The sequence below is a fragment of the Oncorhynchus gorbuscha genome, linkage group LG01, assembly GCF_021184085.1.
Source record: "Oncorhynchus gorbuscha isolate QuinsamMale2020 ecotype Even-year linkage group LG01, OgorEven_v1.0, whole genome shotgun sequence".
NCBI lineage: Eukaryota > Metazoa > Chordata > Actinopteri > Salmoniformes > Salmonidae > Oncorhynchus > Oncorhynchus gorbuscha.
Window position 1 is genome coordinate 31087205 of NC_060173.1, and position 17209 is coordinate 31104413.

Below are 17209 nucleotides of genomic sequence, written 5' to 3' on the forward strand. Positions count from 1 at the left end.
GACTGTCTGCTCACTCTGCTCTCACATGGGATCAAAGCTGGATTTATGCAAATTTGGGATGTCATTTTTAGGGGTCCAAGCACAGTTGCTGGAGGCCAATTGTATTTCTTGCCATTTGTTCTGTTGCGTATCCACTGGTGTGTGGTGTTCAGGCCAGTCTTATAACTGCTGGTCTAACTTCTCAGACAAGTTACTCTGAGCTGCTACCTATCAAGGAGATAAATGTTTGTTAGGACCCTGGAGTGTCTGTTCATTTTCCATCGTGCTCTGGATTGTTTCTGTATAATGTTAGCGCTTCTTGTTCTCTCTAGCAGGATGTTGTTCAATGTTTCCAGGATCTAAGGTTAAGTATCTGTTTCTCACAGTTGGAGTCGAGTGTAGGCCCGTTTCTCTTCCTGTGACAAAATGACTACAATATTAGCATAATTCTTTAAGAAATTATACAGATTTGACAAGTCCCAACACTGTTTTAAGAGAAAGTTCTGTACAAGAAAGGTACTTCCCTTTTAATATTAGGGTGCATTTGTAAATTCAACTCTGGCTAGCTACTCTGATTTCTGCGCACTCTCGTCTGAGTGTGCCAGAGTGCAGAATATCTGATGAATTTATGAACGCTCAACACCTGTTGAATATGACTGGTGTCAGTAGAATTGCAATTAAATTGTTCCCAGTAGCACAGTTCGTCACTAACAATCTAGAACTCTGTCCAACCATAGGTGTGTGTGTGTGCTACACTGCAGGTTTGTTGTCTCCTTTCTGCCTCTGACTGACTTTCAGTTCACCCTGTTCCTGTCCCATGACCTCCCTCTGGCCACAAGCCTGGACCCCTGTCTCTATGTCCTGGGGAACATCCAGAGGACTGGAGAAAAGCTGCTACTACAGTATGACTCCAGGCAAGGTCAAACAGTCTTGTCTCAGGTAGTGAGTGGTGTTGTTAATTTCAACCTTACATGTTGGTCAATTGCAAGCTGCAATCTAATGAATAACAGCATTGAACCACCTTACACACACACCTGTTCTCTCTCTTTCCCAGAATTGTGGTCTGAGCTGCTCCCTACCCTAACCAAAGCCACTGTTGACCTTCCCAGTCTCTACTTCCTGGGCACCACCGACCGGCTGTTTGTGATTGGAGGAAATAACTCAGAGAACGTGGTGGCAGCATTCTGTGTGGTGTCTGGGCAGTGGGGGCAGGTGAGACAACCACCTGAGTGTTATCTTGAATGAGATTAAGTTGTTTTAAATGCCATAGGCCTATCTATCTAATCCTCCCGTATCTGGTCATAGGTGAAAGGGGCTGAGAAGGTGGCTTTAGCTGGTGTGAGCGGACCAAGTAATTGGGCGTCACTCTAAAGCGGAAAGGTGGAATAAACGAGTCAGGAGTAGGTTTTCTTGATTGAACACAGTTCTCTATTGAGGGCATTTGGGCAACACAAACACTCCAACATAATCAATGAAAATCTCCCAAGGACAAAACATACATCTTCTTCTCCAGATTTAACAGGAACACAATACGACTATCTTTAAACTACAACAAAAGTCACGGGATTGTCACCGTCTTCATGGTTAGCTCCTCTTGTCTCGGTGGCCATCTTCCAGAGATAGTTTTCACCCCTTCTCTGCTGGTTCCATTCTCTCTCTTATAGGGGAAGGAGAATGTCATTAGTACCGTCAGCTGTGCTTAATTGCCTCTGGCTACCTTGTCTACCATGCCTTGTTGGGCTACTATTCGTGAGCCCAGCCTGCCCTCTGGTGGTCCTTCCACACTGGACAAGGGACAGTGTTGGGTGACCAGGTATACATGCCAGGTATAGAACACAGCACTGCTGTAATGCTGGATCGTCACTCCCTCTCTCACTGTCCTCCCTCCTCTACCCATCTGCACCCGCTATGAAGTCCTACTTCAACTCTCCTTCTGACACAAACGTTCATCAATCAATCTGATTTGCCTTGGTTTGCTCTGTTTGGGGTTCAGGCCCAGATTTTTTGTGAGTGTATCTGGTAGCCTAGTGGTTAGAGCGTTGGCCTAGTAACCGAAAGGTTGAAAGTTCATTCCCCGAGCTGACAAGGTACAAATCTGTTGTTCTGCCCATGAACAGGCAGTTAATTAACCCACTGTTCCTAGGCCTTCATTGAAAATAAGAATTTGTTATTAACTAACTTGCCTAGTTAAATAAAAAAAAATTGCTATATGAGGACTGTACCCGTTCTGTGTCTGCAACAATAAGCCATGCTTTCACTCTGCCTTTAATGACATCTTGAGGAGAAAACTCACCAGACAATTGTCGGTACAGTAGGGGGTCATTTGTTTGCCATTCGTTCACTTGGTGACGGCGCGTTGTGTAATATCATGCGTATATAAAAAAATATATACTTTTCTCCGGTTTCTACATATCGAATCGGTTTGGCTCGATTTGCAAATTACGTTCGGAACTCTGTTCAGAGGGGCTAAGTACTCTCAGCTGGCAGACAATCGACAATACTACCGATCTGTACATGCCTTAAATCTCTACCCAGAGGAGGATGGGCTCCCAATCTCGTTTCCGTCCTTTTAAAGAATTCCTATGGAGTTTGCCTTTCCCACCGTTGCCTTTGTTTACTCTTTTTGGGGGGTTTACTTACTAATAAGCACTTTGTGACAAACGTTTTTGTGAAATAGAGGTTAAAGAGCAGTTAAACATATTTGAAACATAAAGCCGTTGATCTTAACTAATGAGAGAAATAGTGAGTGAGATATCCACAAGTGTAGTGCCATTAAAAGGGAACATGGTGGGTTATTACATGACATAGCCACTATAGACGCACTGCTTACCGAGAGACAGCGAGATGAAACTTGCCTCAAAACATGCCTTATAACTATTCATTATTAATGAACCATTTGTCACTGGTTGCCCTGAATGACACTTAATATATATGTAAATAGATTGATGAATCAACATAATGTATTTATAAGTGTACTCTGTAGGGGTTTGAACACTATGTGGTCAGCAGACACGTGAGGTTACAGTCTAGCTCTAGATAGTGTCCAGTTACAGATAGAAAAGTCTGAGAGGGGGGGCATAGGGGAAGTACAGAGAGAGGGGGGGGAGGGAGGGGGGAGAAAGCATAGGGGATAGCATTGCTCTCAGTACCTGAGGAAAGCCACTTCAAGGGCATAGGAATCACACACAGAACACAGAGAGGTTCAGCCCCAGTCCAGAGGAATTCCACTGAGAGAAACCACAGTCAAGGCCTTCTTCTGTTTCACTTCAGAAAGTTTGAATTGAATCCCTAAGCAAAAAGGTATGGAATTACTGAATGTTTGGTTTTTAGATTGCTATAATGTGTAATTTCTTAGGCTACTGTAGCTGTCCATGACACACTAATGTATGTAATCTGTAGCCTAGCATAGTTAGATACCATATGGATTTGTTGTTGGTGCTGGCTATTGTGCATTTCAGATGTTTGACAAACAAAGCAAGCCAAAAGTTAGTAATTGTGTAGGCTCCTTGTGGCACAAAGCCTATTTATTGGAATATGTTTTTATGAATTCACCTTGCAAAATGTTTCATTATGTGGTTTGTGGTGTAGTAGACCTTGCATGCTCTTCCTAGTCTGCAGTGTTTATATTTTTAAACCAGTCCTACATCTGAGCGCATGCCAGTAGCCTAGGCTATATCTGTCATTTCAACTTTGCCCCACTTAGCTGCTGGCCCGTCATATGACATGGAAAAAGAAATTCAAGCCCACTTTTCAGTCAACCGGGCCACAACATAAACAGACTTATGACCTCCACATAGTTAGAAAATATTTAACAAATCCCTGAAATTACAAGAGGGCCGGATTACCGAACGCGCACGCAGGGCATGTGCCATGGGGCCCCTGAGATGGCATATGAACACCTCATAAGCAATGGCAAAATGTGTAGAATTCCAGGAAATTAGCTTTAAAACTGCAACAACAACAAAAAAGGAGGTAGCAAATGTGGTAATGCAGCCCTGTTTCTCTCACCAGAAATTGATTAAGGGTTGACTTTGATTCCCACATCCATCCATTAGCCTAACGTTCGTTTGGTTTGATAATTGTGCAAGAGCAAACATTTTAAAATAAATTCACATGTGTAAACAATTGAAGTTCAACGTCCCTGTCTATCTATCTTAACAGGGTCTTCAACGTCACCGGGATGGCGGAGGCACATCAGGCGGTTGGCTTCCAGTTCACCGTCACCCCAGATGGCATCGACCTCCACCTGAGCCGCGAGGTACTCAAACACATCTACCTGTCAGGAGTGACATCATGGATAAAGCGTGCCATAAGATTTAAGGTTTGTTTTCGAATGATTAAGTAGCCCTACAGTCATTACCAAACCTGAACCTGATAGCTAGTTTGGTTTTTGTTGCAGTCCAGCACTAAAACAACTGATTCAAGTTATTATTATGGCCTTGATTGAATCAGGTGTGTGTAGCCTAGTGCTTGGCTGGGACATAGGCTAGCACATCCAGGACTAGCCTTGTTGGTCTGTTTGTAGGCTAACTATCTAAATTAACATTAAATTATTTTATTTCAGAATGGGATATTGACAGGGGTCTACCCTGCCAGCCCATCCAGTTGGCTGATTGCTGTGATAGCCATCATGAGCACAATGTATGCCAGGATAGACCCATCACTGGGAATGATAGATACCATCAAGAGGACCCTGCCTGTCAGGTCAGTGAGCAAATCATTTAATGATGAAGAGGCATTGGGGAAGAGCGATGCATATTTTTTCAGATTAAGTATGTAACTGTTGGTATCCGTTGATAGAATGTCCTGTTAAAGGACAATAAACATAATTTAGATGTGAGGTTCTCTCCTCTCTCCAGTGACTACATGACAGTGCAGACCCAGACAGTGCTGAGTGCCATCCTGTTTGCCACGGGCCTGTGGCTCTCTCTCATCCTCATGCTGAGGTACATTCTCAAGGCCCTTCTCTCCTACCACGCCTGGATCTTTGAGTCCCACGGCAAAATGAGCTTCTGCACCAAACTCTGGCTGGTACGTCCGTCAAATGTCTCTATTTCAATAGAAACATGACCAAAAGAGCAGCTCACTTATAGTTCAGAATCAAGACAATATATTTTCTGAGCTCTTATTGTCATTTATGAGTATTTGATTATTCTGACAATTAACCCAGTCATTGTGTTGTGTTGTTTCTCTTCAGAGTCTGGTCAAGATGTTCTCTGGGCGCAGACCTCTCCTCTACAGCTTCCAGGCCTCCCTACCCAGACTACCAGTGCCTAGCGTGGACGACACCATAACCAGGGTGAGAGAGGGGGGGTTATGTGTCTCATATACTTAGATTAAAAACAATATGAAACTGATCAAATTTTTTCAGGAAAGTGATGGACCAGGACCAGTGTAGAACCATATATGTACACTACATATCAGTATTATATCATATAATCGCTTTGTGACCTTGCAGTACCTGGAGTCAGTGCGCCCCCTGCTGGATGATGAGCAGTACAACCAGATGGAGGTGGTGGCCAATGACTTCAAGAGAGATGAGGCACCCAAACTCCAGAAATACCTCATCCTCAAATCCTGGTGGGCTACTAACTACGTACGTATTCTGAAGTGTGATGTCAGGTTACATGAAACGATAATGTGGTAACTTTATTTATTAAGTTGTTTTGGTGAGTGCTCAAAGTGCTCTTTAGAACAAATGATTGTAATAGATTATGTTTTTACAGGTGAGTGATTGGTGGGAGGAGTACATCTACCTGAGAGGCAGGAGTCCCATCATGGTCAACAGTAACTTCTACGCCATGGTAAGACATGTCTATATGGGTACTCATACAGGGAACATGGCATTGCTCGAAATGTAACCTTTACCTAATGATGTATTTGATGATCTGCTTTAGGATCTGCTGTACGTGATTCCCACACACAGACAGGCAGCTCGGGCAGGGAATGTGGTTCACGCTATGCTGCAGTACCGACGCAAACTAGAGAGAGGAGAACATGCACCGGTAACGAGTACCCCTCTCTCTGTCTCTCTCACCCTCTTTGTACCCTTGAGAGTATTCAGGTCCCTCCCCCATTTCCCCTTTGGCCCTCAGCCCTCTCTCTACCACTTAAATAACCCAGGTCATCTCCCTCCTTCTCTGTTAACCTAAATCCTCCTCCCACTGCCTTCGACTTGTTTCTGGTCTCAGGGCATTTCAAATGCCCCATGAGCACTAACATATGAAGTCCATAGGAACACATCAAATTTGGTGTCAAATGAAAGCTAAGAGTCTATTTTTTGAAGAATTAAGGCATATATACATTTTCCCTGCTAAAAATTAGGAATAAGCAAAGGCTTAGATCTTTGGTCAAACTCATGGAAAAGAGGTCCTAGAAAACATCTATCAGAAAAAGTATTTAAGGTATTAGAAATACATAAAAAACACAATAACAAATATCAACACTTATATTTTGTTTTGCAGAAATGATTTGCCTTCTGTAAGTTTAACTCTCAGAACTACCCATCCCGGATCCAGGAGAATTGTCATCAACTACACTAATTAGCATAGCGCAACGGTCAAAAAATATTACTAGAAAATATTAATATTCACGAATCACAAGTGAAATATAGTTAAACACAGCTTAGCCTTTTGTTAATCACCCTGTCATCTCAGATCTTGAAATTATGCTTTACAGCCAAAGCAAGACAAGCGTTTGTGTAAGTTTATTGATAGCCTAGCATAGCATTATGTCCAGCTAGCAGCAGGAAGCTTGGTCATGAAAATCAGAAAAGCAATCAAATTAACCGTTTACCTTTGATGATCTTCCGATGTTTCCACTAACGAGACTCCCAGTTAGACAGCAAATGTTCCTTTTGTTCCATGAAGATTATTTTTATACCCAAAATTCCTCCATTTGTTTGTCACTTTATGTTGAGACCGGAAATAGCGGTCACGACAACACCGGGAAAAAAATCTAATTATATCCATAATAAATCGACAGAAACATGGCAAACGTTTTTTATCATCAATCCTCAAGTTGTTTTTCAAATATCTATTCGATAATATATCAACCGGGACAATAGGCTTTTCAGTAGGACCGAGAGGAAAAATTACTACCTCTGTCTTTTACGCAATAATCACTCTGAGATCACTCAGCTGGCCTCTTACGCAATGTAGTCGTTTACGCTCATTCTTCAACATAAAGGCGTGAAACTACGTCATAATGCTGTAGACACTTTAGGGAATACGTAGAAAAAGGAATCTGGTTGATATCTCTTTCAGTGGCCAATAGGGGTGCATAGGAAGACAACGGTTTCAAAACATGAGTCACTTCCTGATTGGATTTTTCTTAGGCTTTCGCCTGCAATATCAGTTCTGTTATACTCACAGACAATATTTCGACAGTTTTGGAAATTTTAGAGTGTTTTCTATCCTAAGCTGTCAATTATATGCATATTCTGGCATCTAGTCCTGAGAAAAAGGCGGTTTACTTTGGGAACGTTATTTTTCTAAAAATGAAAATAGTGCCCCCTAGTTTCAAAAGGTTAATTCATATATATTTTATTTCTGTGACCAAATACCCACATATCTTTGAGATAAAAAAGAAAATATATAATTAAAGTTCAGAGGTAAAAAGTAAAGGTAGACCTACCAAATAGTTAGTGTTTTTACTGATAACAATTTGGTTGATGATATATTAAGTGATTAAAACGTGTCATGAACTGGACCCATTATGTTATGTTACCACCGGCTGTTATTCCACTTCACTAACCAAAATATATGTTTTTCAAAATCAAGCGGTCATATCATAGCTGTCACCCGATTCTTTCTGCAAAGATCTTTGAATCATAATTCGGAGTAGATATTTAAGAGTTTGTCAGCATATTTTGGTGGGATTCCATTAATAGCTAGTTTTCAGTTTTCCCTTCCCCACTCAGACCACTCCCAGACAGTCCTAGTGAAATTCCTGCTTGAGAAATTGCTCTTTGCTAAGAAGATTTTTCTGTGCATTTTTGACCAAGCATAGTAGTACGATTTATACATTTATTTTATTTAACTAGTGAAGTCAGTTAAGAACAAATTCTTGTTTACAATGACAGCCTACCGGGGAACAGTGGGTTAACTGCCTTGTTCAGGGGCAGAACAACAGATTTTTACCTTGTCAGCTCGGGGATTCGATCCAGCAACCTTTCAGTTACTGGCCCAACGCTCTAACCACTAGACTACTCCCCACCTAGTGGTTAGATTAAGGTACTTAATTGTTACCCAGAAATGATTTGTTGTGGTGATAAAACTGGCTGCTTTGGACTTTTAAATGTAGTCCTTGTGCATAGAGTTGTATGGTTTGTTTATCTTTGCAGTCAATGGTTTTTGTTTGGCATACTCTCTCTAGTTGAGGGCTCTGGGGGTGGTGCCCATGTGTTCCTATCAGATGGAGAGGATGTTCAACACCACACGTATCCCTGGCATAGAGACAGGTGAGCACACTGCTGCCTTCTGGGGGCATAACACTATCAAACTATCGCTGGGTAGTTTCATGAATCAATATGAACATGAGTTTGTGTCAGACACATCTTCTGACCATCTTAAACAAAAACTTTCATTCAAGAGAAGTGTGCATTCCCCAACCCCTTATAATGTTCTATGTCCTCACCCCCTCTCCTACTCCTTGGTCCAGACTTTGTTCAGCACCTGAGTGACCGGAAGCACCTGGTGGTGTACCATAAGGGACGCTTCTTTAAGGTGTGGCTGTACTACGGGGGGCGTCACCTCTGGCCCTCTGAGCTGGAGACTCAGTTCCAGAGGATCCTCGACGACACCACGGAGCCACAGCCTGGGGAACTCAAACTGGCTGCCCTCACAGCCGGCAACAGGTATACACACATATAGGCACGAAAGCGCAACCTCCCCTCCTTCCTCACACACACACATCAGAAATAAAATGTTCACCTCTTATCCTCTCCCAGAGTTCCTTGGGCGCGGTCTCGTCTGAAGTACTTCAGCCAGGGTGTTAACAAAGCCTCTCTGGAGGCCATCGAGACGTCAGCCTTCTTCCTCACCCTTGACGACGAGGCACACGGTTACGACCCTGACAAGCTGAGATCATTGGACCTGTACGCCAAGTCCCTGCTGCACGGGAAGTGTTATGACAGGTGAGACAAATGGGAAGTGTTATGGCAGGTGAGACAAACGGGAAGTTCTATGACAGGTGAGACAAATGGGAAGTTCTATGACAGGTGAGACAAATGGGAAGTGTTGAGACAAATGGGAAGTTCTATGACAGGTGAGACAAATGGGAAGTGTTGAGACAAATGGGAAGTTCTATGACAGGTGAGACAAATGGGAAGTGTTCTGACAGGTGAGACAAATGGGAAGTTCTATGACAGGTGAGACAAATGGGAAGTTCTATGACAGGTGAGACAAATGGGAAGTTCTATGACAGGTGAGACAAATGGGAAGTTCTATGACAGGTGAGACAAATGGGAAGTTCTATGACAGGTGAGACAAATGGGAAGTTCTATGACAGGTGAGACAAATGGGAAGTTATATGACAGGTGAGACAAATGGGAAGTTATATGACAGGTGAGACAAATGGGAAGTTATATGACAGGTGAGACAAATGGGAAGTGTTATGACAGGTAAGACAAATGGGAAGTGTTATGACAAGTGAGACAGATGGGAAGTTATTACAGGTGAGACAAATGGGAAGTTCTATGACAGGTGAAACAAATGGGAAGTTCTATGACAGGTGAGACAATGACAGGTGAGACAAATGGGAAGTGTTATGACAGGTGAGACAATGACAGGTGAGACAAATGGGAAGTGTTATGACAGGTGAGACAAATGGGAAGTGTTATGACAGGTGAGACAAATGGGAAGTGTTATGACAGGTGAGACAAATGGGAAGTTCTATGACAGGTGAGACAATGACAGGTGAGACAAATGGGAAGTGTTATGACAGGTGAGACAAATGGGAAGTGTTATGACAGGTGAGACAAATGGGAAGTGTTATGACAGGTGAGACAAATGGGAAGTGTTATGACAGGTGAGACAAATGGGAAGTGTTATGACAGGTGAGACAAATGGGAAGTTCTATGACAGGTGAGACAAATGGAAAGTGTTATGACAGGTGAGACAATGACAGGTGAGACAAATGGGAAGTGTTATGACAGGTGAGACAATGACAGGTGAGACAAATGGGAAGTGTTATGACAGGTGAGACAAATGGGAAGTGTTATGACAGGTGAGACAAATGGGAAGTGTTATGACAGGTGAGACAAATGGGAAGTGTTATGACAGGTGAGACAAATGGAAAGTGTTATGACAGGTGAGACAAATGGGAAGTGTTATGACAGGTGAGACAAATGGGAAGTGTTATGACAGGTGAGACAAATGGGAAGTTCTATGACAGGTGAGACAAATGGAAAGTGTTATGACAGGTGAGACAATGACAGGTGAGACAAATGGGAAGTGTTATGACAGGTGAGACAATGACAGGTGAGACAAATGGGAAGTGTTATGACAGGTGAGACAAATGGGAAGTTCTATGACAGGTGAGACAAATGGGAAGTTCTATGACAGGTGAGACAAATGGGAAGTTCTATGACAGGTGAGACAAATGGGAAGTGTTATGACAGGTGAGACAATGACAGGTGAGACAAATGGGAAGTGTTATGACAGGTGAGACAAATGGGAAGTGTTATGACAGGTGAGACAATGACAGGTGAGACAAATGGGAAGTGTTATGACAGGTGAGACAAATGGGAAGTTCTATGACAGGTGAGACAATGACAGGTGAGACAAATGGGAAGTGTTATGACAGGTGAGACAATGACAGGTGAGACAAATGGGAAGTGTTATGACAGGTGAGACAAATGGGAAGTGTTATGACAGGTGAGACAATGACAGGTGAGACAAATGGGAAGTGTTATGACAGGTGAGACAAATGGGAAGTGTTATGACAGGTGAGACAAATGGGAAGTTCTATGACAGGTGAGACAAATGGGAAGTGTTATGACAGGTGAGACAAATGGGAAGTGTTATGACAGGTGAGACAATGACAGGTGAGACAAATGGGAAGTGTTATGACAGGTGAGACAAATGGGAAGTGTTATGACAGGTGAGACAAATGGGAAGTTCTATGACAGGTGAGACAAATGGAAAGTGTTATGACAGGTGAGACAATGACAGGTGAGACAAATGGGAAGTGTTATGACAGGTGAGACAATGACAGGTGAGACAAATGGGTAGTGTTATGACAGGTGAGACAATGACAGGTGAGACAAATGGGAAGTGTTATGACAGGTGAGACAAATGGGAAGTTCTATGACAGGTGAGACAAATGGGAAGTGTTATGACAGGTGAGACAAATGGGAAGTGTTATGACAGGTGAGACAAATGGGAAGTTCTATGACAGGTGAGACAATGGCAGGTGAGACAAATGGGAAGTGTTATGACAGGTGAGACAAATGGGAAGTTCTATGACAGTTGAGACAATGGCAGGTGAGACAAATGGGAAGTGTTATGACAGGTGAGACAAATGGGAAGTTCTATGACAGGTGAGACAATGACAGGTGAGACAAATGGGAAGTGTTATGACAGGTGAGACAAATGGGAAGTGTTATGACAGGTGAGACAAATGGGAAGTGTTATGACAGGTGAGACAAATGGGAAGTGTTATGACAGGTGAGACAAATGGGAAGTGTTATGACAGGTGAGACGAATGGGAAGTTCTATGACAGGTGAGACAATGACAGGTGAGACAAATGGGAAGTGTTATGACAGGTGAGACAAATGGGAAGTGTTATGGCAGGTGAGACAAATGGGAAGTGTTATGACAGGTGAGACGAATGGGAAGTTCTATGACAGGTGAGACAATGACAGGTGAGACAAATGGGAAGTGTTATGACAGGTGAGACAACATGAGACAAATGGGAAGTGTTATGACAGGTGAGACAAATGGGAAGTGTTATGACAGGTGAGACAAATGGGAAGTTGAGACAAATGGGAAGTGCTATGACAGGTGAGACAAATGGAAAGTGTTATGACAGGTGAGACAATGACAGGTGAGACAAATGGGTAGTGTTATGACAGGTGAGACAAATGGGTAGTATTATGACAGGTGAGACAAATGGGAAGTGTTATGACAGGTGAGACAAATGCGAAGTGTTATGACAGGTGAGACAAATGGAAAGTCTTATGACAGGTGAAACAAATGGGAAGTTCTATGACAGGTGAGACAAATGGGAAGTTCTATGACAGGTGAGACAAATGTAAAGTGTTATGACAGGTGAGACAATGACAGGTGAGACAAATGGGAAGTGTTATGACAGGTGAGACAAATGGGAAGTGTTATGACAGGTGAGACAAATGGGAAGTGAAATGACAGGTGAGACAAATGGGAAGTGTTATGACAGGTGAGACAAATGGGAAGTTCTATGACAGGTGAGACAAATGGGAAGTTCTATGACAGGTGAGACAAATGGGAAGTGTTATGACAGGTGAGACAAATGGGAAGTGTTATGACAGGTGAGACAAATGGGAAGTGTTATGACAGGTGAGACAAATGGGAAGTGTTATGACAGGTGAGACAAATGGGAAGTGTTATGACAGGTGAGACAAATGGGAAAGTGTTATGACAGGTGAGACAAATGGGAAGTGTTATGACAGGTGAGACAAATGGAAAGTGTTATGACAGGTGAGACAAAGGTGAGACAAAAAGTGTTATGACAGGTGAGACAATGACAGGTGAGACAAATGGGTAGTGTTATGACAGGTGAGACAAATGAAGTGTTATGACAGGTGAGACAAATGGGAAGTGTTATGACAGGTGAGACAAATGGGAAGTGTTATGACAGGTGAGACATGGGAAGTGTTATGACAGGTGAGAAATGGGAAGTTCTATGACAGGTGAGACAAATGGGAAGTTCTATGACAGGTGAGACAAATGGGAAGTTCTATGACAGGTGAGACAAATGGGAAGTTCTATGACAGGTGAGACAGACAAATTATGACAGGTGAGACAAATGGGAAGTTCTATGACAGGTGAGACAGATGGGAAGTTCTATGACAGGTGAGACAAATGGGAAGTGTTATGACAGGTGAGACGGGACAGAAAAGAAAAAAAGATGCGTTGTAAAGTAGGCCTATTTCAGTGAGGATAGTTTAGCGCTATATTGCTTTTCTGTGCACTGCCTTTATGATGTGTGTTTCAGTGTTTAACCTGATATGCCTCCTCTCTCTCTCTCTCAGGTGGTTTGACAAATCCTTCACCCTGATCGCTTATAAGAATGGTAAACTTGGTGTCAATGCAGAACACTCGTGGGCAGACGCTCCCATTGTAGGACACATGTGGGAGGTAATGTTATTGATGCTCACGGCAAAAGAAAATGTGGGGAAAAAAAGGAGAAAAATGTACAATTTATACCTAATTTCCTGCAGTTCTACCCATGTTGCATGTGGTGGAGAGACATTTCTGCAGTGTTAAAGCTAATTTTCACAAATTCTACACAATTTGCCATGACTTATTGTGACAGTATAACTTTAGACCGCCCATACCCGCGCAAACCAGGGACCCTCTGCACACATCAACAACAGTCCCCCACGAAGAATCGTTACCCATCGCTCCACAAAAGCCGCGGCCCCATATTAATATGACATCTGAGTGAGAATGACTAACATAATCTATGTGGGCCCCCAGGAGGTCAGGGCCCCTGGGCAGGTGCCCGGTCGGTATTCGGCCATGATTACTACAAGCTGGCTAGAATAACTACAAATAAAAAAATGTGCATGGCTGCACCTTTTGTTTTTACTATTCTTACTCTGAACAGTTAGTTGAGACCCTGACTGAGTTCCTTTTTTGGGGGTTGGGGCCCCCTAGCGACCGCTTATGTCTGGAGCCGGCCCTGTTGATGGTGTATTAATGATGTATTACAAACATGTTATTCTAAAACACAATATATGACATGGTGTGATTCATTGGGAAGTGTGTTGTGTGAATCTAATGGTTGCTGTGCTGCTGTCTCTGTGTAGTACGTCCTAGCAACAGACTGCTTCCATCTGGGTTACACAGAGGAGGGACACTGCAAAGGAGACATCAACAAGGGCCTGCCTCCCACCGCCAAACTACAATGGGACATTCCATTGGAGGTATGGCTTCTAATGTGTTAAGGATCAAAAGTTGTAGCTTTAGTAAAGAGGAAAAGCTAGTTTAGTGTGTTCAGTAGACCAGTCAGTAGTTTCTACAGGCTGTCTTGTGTCTTGTCTGAGCCTTTCTGTTCTCTGGTCTCTCCTCATCACTCAGTGCCAGGAGGTCATTGAGGATTCCTACATGGTTGCCAAGGAGATAGCTGATGACGTGGACTTCCATGGCTGTCTGTTTGATGAGTTTGGGAAAGGCCTGATCAAGAAGAGTAGGACCAGTCCTGATGCCTTCATACAGCTAGCACTGCAGCTGGCTCAATTCAGGGTGTGTGTGTGTGTGTGTCAGTCATGAATAGACAAGACAAACAATATCATGTCTCTAATAAACTGAATGTATTTGTTGTCTATGTATTGTAGGATAAGGGGGAGTTCTGTCTGACGTATGAGGCCTCGATGACCCGGATGTTCCGTGAGGGTAGGACAGAGACGGTTCGCTCCTGCACCATAGAGTCCACAGCCTTCGTCAGAGCCATGCAAGACAATAACACTAAGGTGAGGACACACACCTCTCTTACTGTGTACCTTTGTTAATAATTTCAGAGGCAATATAGAATGCACTAATGACAGCACAGGAGCAGTAACAGTTCCCTTCCACATACATGCTATGCATGCTAGATATAGATCATCAGATGTTTGACTATATCTGTGGTTAAACACAGTGTGGGTGCAGCACTGCAGGTGAGTAGCCTTGTCTGTGGGAGTTACTGATAGACAGTGACATGATGTAACTCTGTCAGTGAGGCTCAGGTCATTCTGACTCTGAGAACTAGGTGACCAGGACCCACATGTCTGTTTCTTGTACCTATCAAGCCAGAGGAGGGTGTCCTCTAGAGCAAGCATGACCAACCCTCCTTCTGGAGAGCTACTGGCTATGCACGTTTTGCTTTTGTTCCAGCCCTGCACTAACATACCTGATTTAGCTATTCAAAGTGCTGATGAACAGTTGATTAGTACAATCATGTGTGTCTGAGTAGGGCTGGAGCAAAACCCTGCAAACCCAGTAGCTCTGCAGGTGGAGGACTGGCCACTACTACACTATCTTTTGTGTTTTTTAGGTTTTGATTGAATATCATCTGTTGTTGTCTCTGTGAGCAGAGTGCCCAGAGGTTGGACCTCTTCCGGAAGGCTGCAGACAAACACCAGAATATGTATCGTCTGGCCATGACAGGCTCTGGCATCGACAGACACCTCTTCTGTCTTTACATCATGTCCAAGTACCTCACCATCGACTCACCATTCCTCAAACAGGTCAGCTCGCTTCTGAGTGTTTGTGTAGTCAACACCATTATATGTCTTAAATTATACTTTGGCAGCCAAGTGATATGATATCAGAGATTTACACTTACCCATCTTCTCAATTTACCCCCCCTGTGTAGGTGTTGTCAGAGCCCTGGAGGTTGTCCACTAGTCAGACTCCTCAACAGCAGCTCAACATGGTCGACATCAACAAGTTCCCAAGATACGTGGGTGCAGGAGGGGGGTTTGGCCCTGTGAGTCTACCGCACGCACACAACACACACAAACACATTAAGAAATTTGCTGGGACCAGATTCTCAAGTCCTACTGCCATTGTGTCCTCTGTTACTTCATATGTCTGCTTCTTACTTCTATGAAGTAGTCAATGTTAGGGGTGATTGGTACTGTCTCTCCTGCGCCCCCAGGTGGCTGATGACGGCTATGGCGTCTCTTACATCATTGTAGGAGAGAACCTCATCACATTCCACATCTCCAGCAAGTTCTCCAGCCCCGAGACGGTGAGACGTGTCACACTACATGATGAACATACATACTACCTTAATGACAATCTAGCTGGATCTTTATCAGGTCAAACAACTGTCTCTTTCTCTGTAGGACTCGTACCGCTTTGGACAGAACATTCGACAGGCCATGCTGGACATTCGTGCGCTATTCGACCAAAACGACAAGAAAGATGTGATGAGTAGACAGGCTGAAAGGTCTTTATAGACTTCATACCACATTTTCATGCTCTGTGACATTACATTATTTCCAAAATGGCTAGTCTCTTCTGGATAATGCCTTTAGAATGGGTCAAGTTATAGATCTTTTGGATATTTACTCAGTTAGCAGGAGGGAACTGTTTTGTAGAAATAAATATTTAATAAAGCATTATGACTTTATTTCGCACTATCCCTTCTATAAAATGGCAGTGAATTTTTAACATAGTATTGAACCAATTTTGGCAAGAGCAATGAAGCACAAAATGCCTTGGTAGCCTTAAAGAACATTGATTCATATGATATAGTAATGTAGGTTAAGGATAGACAAGGCATCTGTTTAGTTCAAAGGCAGTTGTATTTGCATCTGATTGTAATATGTGTACACTTGTAAATAGCACTGTTTTGAGTATTTAAGTGTTGTAATATATAAGGTAGTATATCTGAAACTGTTATCTGAATCGTATGTACAGTTGAAGTCGAAAGTTTACATACACTTCTGTTGGAGTCATTAAAACTCTTTCATCAACCACGCCACAAATTTCTTGTTAACAAACTATAGTTTTGGCAAGTAATTTTTCCAACAATTGTTTACAGATTATTTTACTTATAACTCACCATCACAATTCCAGTGGGTCAGAAGTTTACATACACTATGTTGAATGTGCCTTTAAACAGCTTGGAAAATTCCAGAAAAGTATGTCATGGCTTTAGAAGCTTGTGATAGGCTAATTGACATAATTTGAGTCAATTGGAGGTGTACTTGTGGATGTATTTCAAGGCCTACCTTCAAACTCAGTGCCTCTTTGCTTGACATCATGGGAAAATCAAATGAAAATCAGCCAAGACAAGCAATTTCCAAACGCCTGAAGGTACCACGTTCATCTGTACAAACAATAGTAAGCAAGTATAAACACCATGGGACCACGCAGCCATCATACCCGCTCAGGAAGGAGATGCATTCTGTCTCCTCGAGATGAACATTTGTTTGTGCGAAAAGTGCAAATCAATCCCAAAACAACAGCAAAAGGACCTTGTGAAGATTCTGGAGGAAACAGGTACAAAAGTATCTATATCCACAGTAAAACT

The 17209-nt window shown here is 42.8% G+C and overlaps 1 protein-coding gene across 1 annotated transcript; it reads left to right on the forward strand.

Moving 5' to 3' along the window:
• Nucleotides 1–3115: 3115 nt before the first annotated feature.
• Nucleotides 3116–16709, forward strand: LOC124035901 (carnitine O-palmitoyltransferase 1, liver isoform-like). Its single transcript, XM_046349764.1, has 19 exons — nucleotides 3116–3279; nucleotides 4141–4300; nucleotides 4544–4683; nucleotides 4839–5010; nucleotides 5177–5278; nucleotides 5438–5575; nucleotides 5706–5783; nucleotides 5877–5984; nucleotides 8356–8440; nucleotides 8641–8836; nucleotides 8930–9115; nucleotides 13215–13320; nucleotides 13995–14111; nucleotides 14266–14430; nucleotides 14523–14657; nucleotides 15261–15413; nucleotides 15542–15655; nucleotides 15827–15919; nucleotides 16017–16709. The coding sequence occupies exons 2-19, from the start codon at nucleotides 4160–4162 to the stop codon at nucleotides 16128–16130; spliced, it is 2343 nt and encodes a 780-aa protein (XP_046205720.1). The 5' UTR covers nucleotides 3116–3279; nucleotides 4141–4159; the 3' UTR covers nucleotides 16131–16709.
• The last annotated feature ends 500 nt before the right edge of the window (nucleotides 16710–17209 follow it).